At 40.4% G+C, this 18,153-nt stretch overlaps 1 protein-coding gene across 3 annotated transcripts in view; it reads right to left on the bottom strand.

The window, feature by feature from the left end:
* Positions 1-18,153, bottom strand: part of NDFIP1 (Nedd4 family interacting protein 1) — a 73,089-nt gene that overhangs the window by 36,580 nt on the left and 18,356 nt on the right. Inside the window, exon 1 of one of the 3 annotated variants that reach the window (XM_021701930.2) lies at positions 16,327-16,584. The exons of the other annotated variants lie outside the window; for them this stretch is intronic. Coding sequence (XP_021557605.1) covers positions 16,327-16,389 — 63 coding nt within the window. The 5' untranslated portion in view covers positions 16,390-16,584. Of the gene's footprint in view, positions 1-16,326; positions 16,585-18,153 lie in introns of those variants that run through there. 3 annotated transcript variants of the gene reach the window in all.

The following is an 18,153-nucleotide window of genomic DNA, read 5'->3' as shown; positions in this document are numbered from 1 at the left end:
CCTTCCGCTCAGGTCATGATCCCAGGGTCCTGGGATTGAGCCCCGCATCGGGCTCCCTGCTCAGTGGGGAGCCTGCTTCTCCCTCTCCCACTCCCCCTGCTTGTGTTCTCTCTCTCGCTGTGTCTCTGTCAAATAAATAAATAAAATCTTTAAAAAAAAAAGAACATTATGATTCTATAATTACCAATATTCAAATAAATGGCAACAAAAGCTTAAGAAACATAAAGGAGAAACAGACTTCTTCAACGTTTATCTCCTGAGAAATAAGAAACGTTTAACATTTGGTATTCAACCTATAACACTTAGCACAGTACACTAGGTATAAACAGGTGTTCAATAAAGGTGGTGCATATGAAGAAAAATTACTATTTTAATCACACTGTCATTCCTAGAATGTTTTTTTCTTCCAAAAACAACCAAATGGGGGCACCTGGGTGGTTCAGTTGGTTGGGCGTCTGCCTTTGGCTTGGGTTGTGATCCCGTTGTCCTGGGATCCTAGGATCAAGCCCTGAGTTGGACTCTCTGCTCAGCGGAGAGTCTGCTTCTCCCTCTCCCTCTGTGCTCCCCACCCCGGCCCACCCTGCCGTGCTCTCTTTCTCTCTCAAATGGAGAAATAAAATATTAAAGGAAAAAAAAAGTTTAAAAAAAATAAATAAAGGGGCACCTGGGTGGCTCAGTCGGATAAGCATCTGCCTTCAGGTCAGATCATGATCTCAGGGTCCTGGGATCGAGCCCCACATCAGGCTCCCTGCTCAGTGGGGAGCCTGCTTCTTCCTCTCCCTCTGCCTGCCACTCCCCCTGTTTGTACTCTCTCTCTCTCTGTCAAATAAATAAATAAATAATATTTTAAAAAATAAAAATAAAAACAACCAAATGGTATATCCAAGAAATGGAATATTCTACATTAAAAACACAGTAAAGTCAAAGTCCAGATACCAAAAGTGACAGACATGCCTAGAAGCCAGGGACTAGCGCTGACTGCAGCCTGCTTGGCTTTGCTAGCCCCGTGAACAACCAGAACTCTCTCAGGCTGAGAAGTTCCAAAAGCTATGCTTGCTTATTACTGTATTATTATTATTATGCCTGGAGTAGAGCATACGAGGGCAGAGATTATGGATGGGAAAAGGTATTCAAGAGAGTCTGCCTTAACTTAGGTTTGATCATGAGGTCCCCTTCTCCTCCAAGAACAATGAGAGCCGAGAAACAGAGAGATGCATTAAGCATTACATATCTTTCCCTCCATTCCACCATCACAGAATGTTCCATTATGCAAGTGTTTAACTGCTATATTAATTTAACACCACTCAATGAACAAGTTAGGCCATGACTGGTGTGGGGTAAAGGACTCAATAGTAAAGGTGACTGGTGTTTTTAGCCTAAGTCTGTAGTTTATCAAAGAAAAGACAATCAAAAGAATTAAGTGCAATTTTAATACTCCACTTAAAGACTAAACACACACATGTACTTCTTATCCCTTCCAAAACCATCTTAAATGTAAATGTCAGTAAAGTTTTAATTTTAAGGCAAAAAACTACAGAGCCGAGCGCCGGGAAAGGAAGCAGCAGTAAAATCCTGAAAGCCAGAAGCAGGATGACAGGTGTCAACTACCACAGCAGACCCAGGAAAACTGAAGCCTAACCCAGAAGGCAGAAAACCAATCTGTCTTGCACTATATCCTCAAAAGGCTCAAGCAGTGGCAGCAGGTACTGGTGGAAGTAGGAATGACAATGAGATTTAAAAGCAGAAAGGTTGCAGACGCAGCCAGAAACACACAGCTCCCAAGATCCCCATTAGAGGACTAGAAATTTATTCTCTGGAGAGTGTAAAACAGAGTTTTGGGCTGGAGACACAGTTTAGGAGAAAGGGTAGCATATCAGAAAAGAGTGATGAAGTGAGACACTTATGTACTAAATGTTGAGCTCTCCCAGCCTTCTTCCTCCCATTCAGCTCCCTTCCTACTAGCACCAGGCCTATTCTCTGGGAAATGCAGCAACCCAAGAGAATAGACCTAATGACACTGTCACTCAAAGCAATAAACTCCACCAAGCATACTGAGCTTCCAAACGGCTTTACTGCTTAGTACACTCTGAACCAAGCAGGAGAAGATCACCACACACCTAATGAAAGCTTCTAAAGGTCATAAAAGACCAAAACAAAGAGAATACATGCAATGTGGAGGAAACAAGTAGGCAGGAAGATGAAAACTTAAAGAAAGGAAAAAGTTTTCAATAATCTCAGAGGAGAAAAAAATCAGAACCATAAAACAAGGATGGTGTGCTATAAAGAAAAAAGGGGGGATTAGAGAGTTTTTGAAAATTAAAACTAACAGATTAAAAATTTATCAAAAAGAATCTAAAATTGAGAAATCTCGGGGCGCCTGGCTGGCTCAGTTGGAAGAGCACGTGACTCTTAATCTTGGGGTCATAAGTTTGAGCCCCCTGTTAGGCAGAGATAAATAAATAAAACTTTTAAAAGAAGATTAAAATTGAGAAATCTCACAGAAAGTAGAAAAAAAAGACAAAGATGAAAAATACGAGACGAGGCTAAATAATTTTTAAATCAGTACAAGAGGTTCTAGATCCAAAGAGAGGAGAAAAAAAAAAACCAAAGCAGAGAAAAATCAAACAAAAACTTATTTTTTTTCTTTTCAAGTTTTTATTTAAATTCTAGTTAGTTAATATATAGTGCAATGTTGGTTTCAGGAGTAGAAATGAGTGATTCATCATTTACATATAACACCCAGTGCTCTCACAACAAGTGCCCTCCTTAATGCCCACCCCCCACCCACCTCCTTCCATCACACCTCAGTTTGTTCTCTATCATTCAGAATCTCTTATAGTTTCTCTCTTCCCCCATCACATATGTTCATCTGTTTTGTTTCTTAAATTCTACATATGAGTGAAATCATACAGTATTTGTCTTTCTCTGACTGACTTATTTCGCTTAGCATAATATACTCTAGCTCCATCCACGTCTTTGCAAATGGCAAGATTTCATTCTTTTTGATGGCTGAGTAATATTGCATTGTGTATATATACCACCCCTTCTTTATCCATTCATCAGTCGAAGGACATCTGGACTCTCTCCACAGTTTGGACACAAAAACTTTTTAAAATTTACCAGAACTGATGGTCATGGGCTTCCAGACCAAAAGGACCCCCCTGAATGCCTGGCACAATGGATGAAAGTAGCTCTCAAGGTACAACACAGTATTTAAGAATACTAGAAACAAAAAGAAGCTCCTAAAAACTTCTGAGAGTACGAGACCGAGAGCTAGAGAAAGTAGGCCCCATTTGAAGAATCAGACACCAAAACTGACTTCATGCTTCCTAAAAGCAAAACAGTTAAACTTAGAAGGCAATGGAGTAAATGCCTTCAAAATTCTAAAGGAAAATGTTTCTAGACCAAAAGTCTAAGTAACATAAAAGAGTCTTCAATGTACAAAGTCTCAAAAAAGGGGGGGAGGGCTTAACTTCCCATGCATTCTTCCTCAGAAAGATACTGAAGGCTGTGTTCTAGGAAAACGAGGCAATAAACCAAGAGAGAAAACTGAATCAAGGAAAGGGGCTTCAATTAAAAACCCTGGGAAAGGAAACCCCCAGGATGACAAATGAACAGCAGACCTTGGGAGCAATCTTCTAGAATGGGTCAAAAGGCCAGGAAAGACCCCTTCCCACCCTCAATGATATCAATAAAATACCTGATGTATCTGAACATATCAAAAAAACTATGAGGTTGTATTAGTTAAGAGCCTGAGGATGAATTAGTACTATTAGCAATTTATGATATGTACACAGAAATTAAGAAAACAAAAAATAATTACTTTTTAAAATTTATTTTAATTCCAGTAGAGTTAACATACAGTGTAGTATTAGTTTCAGGAGTACAATATAGTGATTCAACACTTCCATACATGACCCCGTGCTCATCACAAGTGCACTCCTTAATCCCCATCACTATTTTACCCATCTCCCCACCCCCCAAAATAATTATTAACTTCAGGGAAAATAAAGTACTGTTCAGGCAAGGACAAGAAACCACAGAATACCAAATATCTCAGCTGTGAACAGTATTTATTACTTTCAATTATTGTAAATGCTGAATATTGATCTAACCACATAATGGATACAACTATATCAGAAAAGTGAAGAGACAGGAAGTAGGAGTATACGTGACTGTGGGAGGGAGGTAAAAGACAAATCCTTACACCCCATAGCGGTGAAGTCAATTTTTTTTCAACAGTGAAAACTGAAAAATCAAGAAGTAGCACACTATACAATGTTCTTTAGCTACAAGGATAATAACAAAACAGTAAAAGAAACAGCTAAAAGAAACAGCTAAAAGAGCTAAGAAGCAGGCAAGTAAACAGGAGACTACTGTGTTTAGTAATAAGCCTGTAAGATTTGACTCTAACCTATATGCATGTATAATTTTGATATAAAAACTAAATTGAAAGTTAAAAAAGATAAAATGTGATTACAAAATGTGTCACAAAAAAGGAATCTCACTATGGTCAGGGGAAACTAACCTAATGGGGGGGGGGGTTACTCAAAGTCCCCTTAAGACAGACTACCTAAACTAAGATGGGGGGCTAAGAGGGAAAGAGCATTCCAGGGAGAGGACGAGTAAGAGGAGGCTCCAGACCAGAGAGGGTGATGCACTCTAGGCCCTGGCCCTGAAACACATTTCCCATTGGAAACAACAAGTCATGAGAGTCCACTCCTTCCCCCAAATCTTTGTCTCCCTCACTACATCTTGCTCATCCTTCAAGGCCAAGCTAAGTTTCATCCTCTCAGAAGCTTCCTACCTGGAACCAGGTGAGCTCTTCCATCTTAAAATGATGTCTTTTATCTACAATCTCATTCTCTGTATTAATATAATTAGTACTATATCAAGACCATAATACGTTCTCTTGAATCACTCAATAGGCAAAAATATAGAGAAGAAAATAAAAACCACCAATCTGATCTTTCAGCTATCCTTCTAGACTTTTGAGCAAATACAAATAATTGAATAACCTTTTCACTAACTGCATGGTGGAATTTTCCTTCATTAAATAACCTTTTGTAGTACCACGGCAGTATCTGAAAGTCAGTCTTAATTTTTTTTTAATTTTTTTTAGATTGTATTTATTTGCGAGAGAGAGAATGAGAGACAGAGAGCATGAGAGGGAGGAGGGTCAGAGGGAGAAGCAGACTCCCCGCCGAGCAGGGGGCCCGATGTGGGACTCGATCCCGGGACTCCAGGATCATGATCTGAGCCGAAGGCAGTCGCTTAACCGACTGAGCCACCCAGGCGCCCAGTCTTAATTTTTTAAAGGGAAAAAAAAAGTTCCTTTCTCAGAAATAACTACAGCATTAACCAGGGACAATTAAAAATAAAGCAATCTGCTAAGAGAAATACAAAATCAGTGTTAGAAGGTATGCCCCAGGAAGAATGAAGAGGGGGAAATCGGAGGGGGAGATGAACCATGAGAGACTATGGACTCTGAGAAACAAACTGAGGGTTCTAGAGGGGAGGGGGGTGGGAGGATGGGTTAGCCCGGTGATGGGTATTAAAGAGGGCACATACTGCATGGAGCACTGGGTGTTATACGCAAACAATGAATCATGGAACACTACATCAAAAACGAATGATGTAATGTATGGTGATTAACATAACAATAAAAAAGAAGGTATGCCCCAGTAATTGTTGAGATCCTTTTAAACACAGTTACAGATTCTTACTTTAATATTTCACTGAAATGAGAAATTAAACTTAAAATGGCATTTGGATTACATTAAACCTGATACATGAAAAGATATTTTAACCTTCCAAATAATAGCAGATGCTAATATAATATGCCAATGATTACCTTTCATGCCCCTCATAAACTTTCTCCCCTTCTACTCAGCTGGTCATTTTGGCCACAGCTGAAAGGTGGCAAGCTGGCTGTGAAACTCACAAGATCACAAAACTCTGATCACCTCACTTAGCCACCTAAAATGAAACTGGGTCAACATGTCAAAGATAATTAATGCTGCCTACCCTCACATACATGACTGAGGAGAACTGATTTTAAACGCAGTTTAAAATACTACATCTGAAAACGCAATTCAGCTACAAGAGGACAAACTGCTGAAAAGACTCTAGTATCAACCATCAATCATGTATAAAATGCTCAACTGCAGATTACCCTCAAATCAAACTTCTTATTCTGTTTCAAGAGTTACATGAGAATTTCAAAACTTGTGAAAATGTAACTACTAAAAGCAGTGAATGAGAATACTAGAACTCAAAGAGCCAGCTTAATTAAAAAAAAAAAGCTACAGAACTTTTAAAATTACTATTTTCTCACTTTTACAAGGACTTTATTAAAACATCTAATCAGGGGCACCCGGCTGGCCCAGTTGGTGGAGTGTGTGACTCTAGATCTTGGGGTTGTGAGTTCCAGCCCCACACAGGGTATAGAGGTTACTTAAAAATAAAATCTTTAAAAACAAACAAACAAACAAAAAAACCCATCTAACCAGTAATAGTCCAGCTTCTATCATGAAGTAATAAAATTATATGACAGTGGGTGATGATTTTGTGAACCTAAAACTGCCCTAAAAAAAATAAAGTTTATTGGGATGCCTGGGTGGCTCAGTCAGTTAAGCGTCCCACTCTTGACTTCGGATTGGGTTGTAAATCTCAGGGTCGTGGGATCGAGCCCCATGTCAGGCTCCATGCTGGGCGTGGAGCCTGCTTGGGATTCTCTCTCTCCCCCTCCCTCTGCCCCACCCCCTCTAAAAAAATGTATTTGAAAAAGTTGTAATTATTACTTTTCCTGATTTCTAAAAGCATTATTAATTTTTTGCTATGATATATAATGTTTGAAGCTGACAAGAAGGGAAAGACTTAAAACTAGTACTGAAAAATGACAAAATGGTATTCTGTACTCAGTGACCCATTTTTTTGAAAATATACTATTAAGGAGACATTTTCTATATTTTTGAACAATGCATAATTTCTTTTATCTTTTAGCATAAACTCACCATCTATATTTAATGATATCACTTTTAAAAATAATTATTCATCACGAAAGAAGTTTGCTAAATCATCAAGAGAATGCCATCTCTTTGGATCAAAGCCACCAGCTTCTACATACAAAAACAACTATAAGCTGGAAGGAGTCAAAGTGACATAGTCCAACTACTTCATTTTACAAAGGAGAAAATAAGGCTAGAAGGAGATTAAAATTTTCACCTACAGTCACATAACCTCTTACTTCATGACAGAAGCTGGACTATTACTGATTAGATGTTTTAATAAAGTCCTTTTACCTTCTCCTGAATCAGTCTCTACTTAATGTCCAAAGTGAACCTTCCAGATACTGAAGTCTACATTACAAGCTTCAAAAACTGCTTATTGGGACACCTGGTTGGCTCAATTGGTAGAGCATGCAATTCTTGATCTCGGGGTTTTGAGTGCAAGCCCCACGCTGGGTACAGAGATTACTGTAAAAAAAAAAACAACAACAACAACAACCTTGCTTATTAACGTAAAGTTATATGAAAAGTCTGGATGCTATAAAATAAAACTCCTAAAACGAGAGCTTCAAAATACTAAGAACACCACATTCCTGATTCCCTAGTCCATAAAATCTCATTTAAATTTCACAAGGACAAAATAACTTAAAAATAATTTAATAACAAAGTAAACTGCAAAATAAGCATAGAATTCTATAGAGAAAGGATTGTGAGGTTAAAGGGACTTGGGCTTTACCTATAGTGCTTTCAATTTTTATAGCACTGTATTTCATTGTTAATCAGACCTTAATGTTTGAGGTGACTGTGAGCAATAAATATATGGGTGTTACTTTATTCTATACTTGAAACTTGTAAGTTGAAACTATTTCCAAGTAAGTTTGTTACATGAATTTTTTAAAAAGCAAAACATGATTATTAACAGAAACTTTGGGAAAAAAGAGTAATCACTCCTACCATTTTTCTTAACAACCTAACTATTATAAATGTATCAAACAACCCCACTAAAGAAGGTGAGGGGAAAGGTGCTGACCTAAGTACCTAAGCAACTTTGGAAACTAGTAGAGTCTGTAAGTCTAACAGCAAAAGAAACTGTATAGGGCGCCTGGGTGGCTCAGTTGGTTAAGCGACTGCCTTCGGCTCAGGTCATGATCCCAGGGTCCTGGGATCGAGTCCCACATCGGGTTCCCGGCTCAGCGGGGAGCCTGCTTCTCCCTCTGACCCTCTCCTCTCTCATGCTGTTTCTCTCTCGCTCGCTCTCCAATAAATAAATAAATAAAATCTTTAAAAAAAAAAAAAAGAAAAGAAAAGAAACTGTATAAATGCCCTGTCCTTTAGTTGATAAAAGTGTTTCTCACAGGGGCGCCTGGGTGGCTCAGTCGTTAAGCGTCTGCCTTCGGCTCAGGTCATGATCCCAGGGTCCTGGGATCGAGCCCCGCATCGGGCTCCCTGCTCGGTGGGAAGCCTGCTTCTCCCTCTCCCACTCCCCCTGCTTGTGTTCCCTCTCTCGCTGTGTCTCTCTCTGTCAAATAAATAAAATCTTTAAAAAAAAAAAAAAAAAAGTGTTTCTCACAGAGGTGTAGGTTACCAATTCTGATACCACTACACACGTATGTTAGAATTGAAGAATTAAGTAAATGGATGGTGGGTGGTGGGAGCAAGATTTCTCACTGCTAAAGTGGGAGTTTCCAGACAGGCCAGGGCAGGAGGCTACAGTGATCCATGTAGTAATTGGTTAGAGTTGGTTAGTTTCATATAGATACAGGTGATTACATATAGAAATACTTACAGATACATATACACACATCTATTTCTTTACTCTGTTAACTTAGAAGGCCTAGAAACAATGGCCCCCTAGTAGCAACGTGCACAGATCTTGGTTTCTAGTATCACTGTCCAATAAAAGGAACCAGGCTCCTTGGAGAAATAGCTGATTCCGGGATGGGACAGGAAATATTCACAATGAGCCTCATGCCAGAAAGGAAGGAAGTGCTTCAAAAAACCCAAAATGATGGGATTATGTTAGAGGGACACAAGTGCCAACTGAAAGAGTTCCAATGGCCAAAACTGCAAATATCTGAGCCACAAAATAAATTAGTACTGGATTATAACCCAAAGAATAAAATAAATGAGTCCATCCTGATATCACTGAATAAATAAATTAATAGGATGAGACAACTATCCTGTGCAGAAAAATTCTGAGTAATTTATGTAAATACCCTGCCCTCCACAAGGTGGAGCATAACTCTTCAATACTTAAGTGCATATTGTACATAGATAGTGACTTCCTTCCAAAGGGCAGAGTATGAAAAGCCGGAGGGGGGGGGGCGGGGGGGGGATAATTTTACAAAAGAGAAACCTCATAAATACTACTTCAACCAGGTGATCAAGGTCAACATCAACAGTGTTAAGTCACATTGGTTGTACGCATTCTTGGTATGATGTGATAGAAATGGCACTTTACCTCTGTGGTCTTCCTCACTAAAACCCATAACCCCAGTTTGATTATGAAAAAAGATTCAGACAAATCCAACTGACTATATGAGCAGATGGATGTTAGGTAAACCTACTGTAATCAGTTCACAATATATGTGAATCAAACCACGATGCTGTAAACCTTAAACTTATTCAGTGATGTATGTCAATTTTCTCAATAAAACTGCAGGAAAAAAAAAAAAATCCCATTTGAGGGACAGTCTACAAACACCTAACCAAAACTCCTCGAAACTGTCAAGGTCACCAGAAACAGGAAAATCACAGCCAAGAGGACCCTAAGGTAACATGACAACCAAATGTAATGTGGTAACCTGTATGGGATTGTGGGACACAAAAAAGGACATTAGATTAAAAAACAAAATTCTGAATAAAGTATGGAGTTTAGTTAATAATAATGTATCAGTATTGGTTTATTAATGTCATAAATGTATCACGCTAATGTAAGATGTTAATAGGGAAAACTGGATCTGGGGTACATGGAAACTACATTTTCTCAATGTTTCTGAAATTTTTTAAATGTTACAAAATTAAAGGTTATTTTAAAATATTTTTTTTAAAAAACTTGTTTTAAAAAAAGGAAAGGGAAAAAAATTATTAAAGCCTGAAGAATGCAATTTGAGCACTTACCTCTGAGAAGAGACTGGAAGGGAAGGGAAATCAAGCTTTTCTTTACAAGTGTACTGACTCGAGGCTATGAAGAATATCTGCGTACTAATAATGCCTAACAAGAAATGCTTAATTTTAAATGCCACATTTAAGCACTGAATAATACATAAAATCAAACTTAAACAGAAGTCACTCCCTAAACCCATGTATTTCTATGCATAAACTATCCAATTTCCAGAAAAACCTCCAAATCACATTCAAGCATCTCATTAACTAGTAACTGATATTAGTGCAATATGTGAATTTAAACGAAAAAATGTCAATATTCAATTGCTAAGGGGCATAAAAAACATACATGTGAAACAAACTGCTTTTATCAGTAAGAAAATATTTCACCAGAAACATTCTTAAATTTGATCAGTATTTAGACCCAGTATGTATAACTTTTAATATAATAAATTGTGTTATTCAGGGGAAAAAAATGAGTCATCCTAATTTTAACAGCAGGAAGTGCTAAATGATGTCTATTAACACTCACTTTATTACTACACTTGGTGAAGGCAAAATAACACATCCTGCACATCTATCTAGACAGCCACTAGGATCAATTACAACTGGAGTATATAAAGCTCAACAAATTCAATGTATGGTATTTACCAACTGCCTATATTGGCAAAAATGATTTGAGAACAAAGATAAGACCATCAAGCTTATTATCAGCATCAATCTCTAATTAAATTGTTAGGAGCTGCTTTATCTAAATGGGCACCATCCACTACTACGAGAATATGTTCCACTAAACATCTGTACTTTTTATTATTTATTTATTTGAGCTAGAGAGAGTGAGCAAGAGAGAGCGAGACAGAGTACAAGGGGGGGGGAGGGGCAGAGGGAGAGGAAGAAGCGGGCTCTCCACTGATCAGGGAGCCCAACACAGGGCTCGATCCCAGGACACCTGAGCTGAAGGCAGACACTTAACTGACTGAGCCACCCAGGCACCCCATAAACAGCTGTACTTGTTCAAAGACAACATAAAAGTAAATTATTAAGAAACCAAAGTAATTATTTTAAAGCCCTAAAAACAGATAAATCAGAAGATGGCACTTGAACCTCTTCAAGCCTTTCCTTTTTTATTAGTAAGAGTACAAAGTCACTCTCACAGGATTTATTTTATAATATAATTTTATGTAAAGTAATATGATACAATCGGTGTCTAGCATAAAGTAATTTGAAGTTACAGGCAGGCAAACCAGGGGGTGGGGTCAGTTGAGATGATGCCAGGATTTCCTCAATGGGGCCTTAGTCCCTCAGTGCAAAGAGAGAATGATAAAACCAATTAAATCTCCCCTAACAAGTGGTCACCAGTAGGAGCAGGCAAGAAAATTAAGAATGAATCAGCAAGTATCCATCACCGCTACAAAAAAACAGTCACTGCTTACTAAGAGGGAGTCAAATAAGAATCACAGTTGTAGATCTACAGCTCCTGACACAAATTCTGTTTCCATATTCATAACAGATGACAAAAGGGCTCTCATGATTTATTTCTCACATACGAACTGCTTACATCTTTTAGAGTTACACACAAAAATATTTATGGATGTAATAACACGATTTCTAAGGTTTGCTTCAAAATAATGGTGGGGAGTATAAATGAAACATTACCCATTTGTTGATTACTGTTGTTAGATTTATTATACATTTTAGCATATGTTTGGAATTTTCATAGTAAAAAGGTGAAAATGTAAATATTACTAAGAAATGACTCTACTCCTACAACTCAACAAAAAGCAAAGAACCCAATTCGAAAGTGGGTAAAGGACTTGAACATGCATTTCTCCAAAGATTTACAGATGCCAAAAAGCACATAAAAAAATTCTAAATACCACTAATCATTAGGGAAATGTAAATCAAAACTACAGTGAGATACAACTTCATGCCCATTAGGATGGCTTTATCAAAAAATAACAAGTGTTGATGAGGATGTTAAAAATTGGAACTCTTCAAAAAAAAATTGGGACTCTTACGCACTGCTGGTAGGAATGTAAAATGGTGTAGGTACTATGGAAAACTATTTTTTTAATCAAAAAATTTAAAAAAGCATTACCATATGAACCAGCAATTTTACTTCTGAGTATATACCCAAAGGAACTGAAAGCTGGCACTCAAAAGATAGTTGTACACCCATATTCACAGCAGCATTATTCACACTGGTCAAAAGGCAGAAGCACCCCAAATGGGCACCTTTGGATGAAAGGATAAACAAAATATGCTCTATGCATACAGTACTATTCAGCCTTAAAATGGGAGGAAATTCTGACTGTACAACATGGATAAACCTGGGGGATATGAAGCTAAGTGAAATAAGCCAGCCACAAAAGGACAAATACTATATAATTCCACTAACATGAGGTATTAAGAGTAATCAAATTCACAGAAAATAGAATGATGGTTGTGGGGGCCGGGAAAGCGGAAAGAAAGGAGTTATTGTTCAATGGGTATGGAGTTTCAGCTGGAGAAGATGAAAAAGTTCTGTAAATGGATGGTGGTGATGGTTGCCCAACAATGTGAATGTATTTAATGCCACTGAACTGTACACTTAAAAATGGTCAAAATGGTAAATTATATGTATTTTTTTACTACAATTTTTAAAAGTTTTTAAAAAAACAATTCTACCCATCTCAATATTTTTTGAAAAGTTTTCTTTGATCATTGCACATATGGGCCACAAATACAGCAAAATAACCTTAAAATCTTGACGTAACATTCTAAGGGGCATTCCAAGATATAATTACAACTTTTCAAACTAAAAAAATAAAACCACATGGGCACTTTCTGCCCCTTCCTCCAGGATCGTGACTTCATCTAACACTTCAGCATAAATATGGTTTGGCTTGGCAGAGATGAAATTCTTTCCCTGATCTATCAAAACCTTCCTCCACAATCCTGAGAGAATTTATACAAAAAGGTATCATTCCCAAAGCAGCTCTACAATGTCATCAGACTGCATTACAAGCCTATTAGTGATGCTTACAAGTGGGTAACTTCTGCAGCAGGCAGTAAGTCTGAAACTAAACATTTCACAGTCTATTTCTAAGCCTAGATGGCAGTGTCATTGTTGCTTCCTTAGATTAGATTCAAATCAAAAGAGCTGAAAACATTTCAGGAAGTATTTGGCAAAATTCATAAAACAGGCAAAGATACAGTCCAGTGAGGCAAAGAGGGCCTGGAATGGATGAACAGGAATAAACACCTGCAGAGAGAGCGACGTATTACAAATTTCACAACACTGGGCCTCCCTACACCTTTCTGAAACAATTCTTCTGAATGTTGGGATATACAATCTCAGCTTCAAAATGCAAAAAGGGGAAAAAAAATAAAGCCATGGGGAACCTACGAGCCCAGGCTTTCTGCGCAGTCTGTCATAACACTAAATTCAAGTTGTGCACATAGTGCACTCCCAATAAGAAACCCATAAAGGCAAACTTGTGTTTGTCTTTAGTAATGAATCATACAGTCTTCCACTGCATTTACTTTACTAGAGAACCAGCTCTATTTGATTAACCAGATCGAACAGAAGTCAGAACTGCCTTTTGTGACAACCAGAGTATCATGCTCCTATCAAGTTGCCTGGACAATTCACCGATATTCTATAATGCAAAAGCCTTTTAAATATGTATACTCTCTGACCAAGCGTTTCCACATCTGAAAATTTATACTAAGGAAAAGAGATGAAGATGTATGTAAATGAAACTTCAGTGAATAAAAAAAATTATGAACATACTTAGTGACCAAGAGGCAACTGACTTGAACTATGGTACAACCACAGTTACATGCTATGCCGACATGAAAATATTAAACCACCCTATATAGCTATATTGTGTGCCTCTGTACATACATGTAAACAAATACATGTACCTGCAAATTTGTGAATGCACATGTGTCTGAGAACGTGATACACATGGGCACAGCGCGTGTGTAAACATACACATGTGCACGTATGCACCAAATGTGTGCAAGTATAATCAGTGGCCCATGGAATGGTACACGTGTACAAAGATGTGCCTGTATATATGTATGGGTACAAGAGAAAAATACATATGCACATATACATCTGCTAAATGCACATGCCTGTATTTGGAATGTGAGCCTGTTTTAAGTAGGTGAGTGTGTATTTATCCTTGTAATCACTACTTAGAGCCTGTGACCTTAAGTTAATGAGCCTCTTGGAGTCCTGACTTTGTCATCTATACAATAATACCAAACCCTGCCTCATGCAGGTTTTATGAGGATTAGTGAAATTATGGATGTAACGCACTTAGTACCGTGACTGGCATGTAGTAAATGCTCAGTCAATATTAGCTTTCCTTATCTGTACACATGTATACTGATTTATACTTACGTATATTTACATACTTATAAGTCCACAAAGATACACATCAAAATATTAACTTTGGTTACCTATGGGTGATAGATTTTTATTGTGGGGTTTTGGGGGGGGCTGGCTTTCATATTTTGCAATTTTTCTAGGAAGATTCTTTTTTTTTTCATGGTTTTTGGAGGTTATTTCTGAAACATAATGATTTTTAAAAATAAAATAAAGATGAGGCCTCTCCCTGACATAGCTCAATTCGGCATCTTTAAAGCTATTAACTACTACACCAAGGAATGCATAGTTTTGATACTCCACCAAATTTTTTGTATTCCAGCAATATGTCAGCATTACCTAATAGCTCAAGAAGATGGCAGTACAAAGAAAAGCCACAGCTTTTTGCTTGTTTGCCTTATCCAAAGCAGGATGAAAAGAATGAATTAGATCACACTGTGGGGTACATGTGATTTTTGAACACTGTGTAGACAGTTAAGTGACACTTGTCATTTGTATTTTATTAAAGCAGGGAGGAACCCAGAGCCTTGCCCAAGGTCATACAAAAAAGCATGTGCCAGACCCCAGGCTGTGAGAGATCTGAGGACTAGACTGCACTGCCACAGTTTGGGCGTGTTTATGAAACCAAGAAGCTAAATTCTTAACCAGTCATTTCAGAAGTCTGGCTGGAGGAGGGAGGAAATTACAACACAGCCCTGATGACAGCAAAACAAACTGGTAACTGGCTGCATTGGGTTAATCTAGATGTTTTAATCATACTGGGTCTTCCTTATTTCTAAAACCCAAAACTGTAGCTCATCAATGATAGGACACTTAATATCATAAAAGCACGACTGACATTTGTATGCAAATTATATCAGAAACATCTGAAACGACAAAACGCAAGCAGTTATCTGCGGTTCCAATCAACACCAGTTCCTACCTGGCTTAATTCCCACAATTATGATATGTTAGGTTAAATACCACTAAAAACCCTGCAGATTGTCTCTGAATTTCCGAGGGGAACCCAGCTACAGAGACAGGCGAGTAAAACAAGCAGCTCTTTTCCCTAGGGCCTCAATTTAGAAATTATAACGGGGATAATACTCCAATCAACCCCTATACATTTCCTCCCCAGCCATGCTATTAAATCTCCTTAAACGTCATTTCCAAGCCTTTAAAACACACACCCAGGCACACGCCCTGCAGCCTTCCATGAAGCTCGACATTTTGGGGCATCGCCCCAATTAAACATCGCCTTTCCCAAACCTACTGCAAACTGCGGACTTGCCTCTCGTCTCATTTTTTGACTTTTGTCTTAAAACCAGAGGCGAGGGGGACGGGTTTCGACAGACTAGACTCTGAAACCCTGAGCAATCGCATCTCGCGGGGAGCTGTCGGCCGCAGTAGCAGCGATTTTAATCTTTTCTCTCCACCTCGTTTCCTTTCCCATCTCACGCTTGCTTTTTTTTTTCTTTCTTCTTTCCAATGACATCAAACCAAAAGAGGAGCAAGGAAAACTGAATGCCCCCGGGTCGCTGCCTCCCGAGGGTCGCGGGTTCTGCCTCGGGGACCCGCCCGCCGCGGGAACTGCGGGAAACGCTGCGGGGCAGAGGTTTTCCACCGCCCGAGTGCCGCCCCAGGTCGCGGAGGGATGGGCCGGGCTCGCGGCGGCCTCGAATCCGAGCGCGGGGCCCGCCCGGCCCTGTGAGGCCGGGCGCGGCCTGCTAAGCCGCGGCGTCGCGTCGGCCACAGGCTGGGGCCAGAGACGCCTGAAGCGGCCGGCCGGCGGGGCAGGGTCCGGGACCGAGGGCTGGAGGCCGGGGGGCCTGGGCGGGACTCGGCGTCGCTCACCTGCTGGTACCGGCTGCCGCAGGCCGGCTCCACCGCCGCCAGCGCCGCCAACGCCAACGCCATGGCGCAGCCGGCCGCAGGGAAGGAAGGCGAGCGAGCGAGCTAAAGGGGCGCGGGCGCTGCGGCCTGGGAGCGCGGGGAGGCCGAGGGGGACGCGCCTCGGGTGGGTCTGGATGGCCGCCGCCGCTTCCAAGCAAGCCGCTCTCCTCAGGCTGTGAGCGCCGCCGCCGCCGAGGCTCCGACGCGGCCCCTGGGGAGGAGGCGGGGACGCCGCCGACGACGCTGCGCCGCCGCCCCGCCCCCGACTCGCGCCGCGCGGCCAGGCCAGGCCTCACCCCGCGCCGCCGCCTTGGCCCCGCGGAGCCGCCGCCCGGGGTGGGGTCCGCCCTTCCGAGGCGAGGCCGCTGAAAAAGAATTACCCACTGAGGAGCACCTCGTACGAGCTCTGAGCTTTCCCCGTGTGTTCTCTTCTAACCCTCATCGCACACCCCGACATGGGGGCCACAGCCCCATTTAAGAGGTCGCTGGCGTCCAGGGAGGTTGGCAACCTGGCCCAGCAGCGATCTGATCCCTGGTACCTGCTGCACAATCTCGGTTCTTTTCCAAGTCCCTTCTTGTCTGCCATCTTCATAGAGCAGGGGTCTGCTACCGCAGGGCAGAGGCCAAATCCGGTCCAGTGGTGGTGGAAAGTATAAGAAATGGACGTTTCATTGTCCATAAATTAAGTTTTACTGGAACGCAGCCGCTCCCGTTTGTTGAGTATGGCCAGTAAATCCTAGTACTTGTTATTTGGCCCATTACAGAGAAGTTTCCCTGAGCCTACATCCTCCAGAATTCCTTAGATCTCGAACAAACCCTAGTTAGGATGGATGATCGTAATAGCATCCTCCTTTTTATGCAGCCCTTTAGTATTTTAACAGCCTCACCTGTAGATATAGACATATTTTTCTGTTTTATATATATTATATATATATAAAGTAGGCTCCACCCAGCATGGAGCCCAACCGGGCGCTTGAACTCAGGACCCTGAGATCAACACCAAGCTGAAATCAAGAGTTGGGCTCAACCCACTGAGCCACCCAGGAACCCCAACATGAGATTTTTCTTTTTTGGTGGGCAGCAAAGCAAAGTTTATTGAGTGATAGCAAAGTGATAGTACAAAGCTCCGGAAGAGGGAGGGGACCCCAGAGGGTTGCCCCCCACCCCATGGTATTTTTCTGAACCAAAGCTCTCTGAGGAGGTGACATGAATGGCCAAACTCCAAATACTCAGCCATGCTGAGAGCTTTCCTGATAACGGTAACATGTGCAAAGTCTCTGAGAGGAGTGAGAGCTTGCCTTGTGGAAGAACTGAAAGGAGGCAGGCAGAACTGCCACATACGAGATACAATTATCAATGTTTCCCAGATGAGGAAATTAAGCTTGAAGAGATTAAATATCCTACCCAAGAACACAGAGCCAGTGAGGGGAAAAGCTGGAATGTAAACCCATTAAACCAGCATTGTTAACCATTATCATGCAACTAAATTATAAACTCTGTGAAGATGAAAGTATATATCTCTTAAATATTTTGATATTTCCCATAGCACAGCATAGCTATATAGCAGGCATTTAAGGTCTGCTATTTCCTTCTGTCATACTCAGCCACCTGGAATTGCTTCTACACACATGTCCAACACGGGCAAAAAATGGATCTTTGAAGCTTGTTGCAATTCCCATTTCTTTTTGATTGCCTTTCCAACTTAGTCATCTAAGGTTGGCATTAATATGATCATTGTTTTAGCCTCTGATTTTCAAGTTTAGTTAACTACATATTTTTTGACCATAG

This window comes from Neomonachus schauinslandi, chromosome 7, assembly GCF_002201575.2.
Source record: "Neomonachus schauinslandi chromosome 7, ASM220157v2, whole genome shotgun sequence".
Classification (NCBI taxonomy): domain Eukaryota; kingdom Metazoa; phylum Chordata; class Mammalia; order Carnivora; family Phocidae; genus Neomonachus; species Neomonachus schauinslandi.
This window is presented reverse-complemented; position numbering and strand designations above follow the sequence as displayed.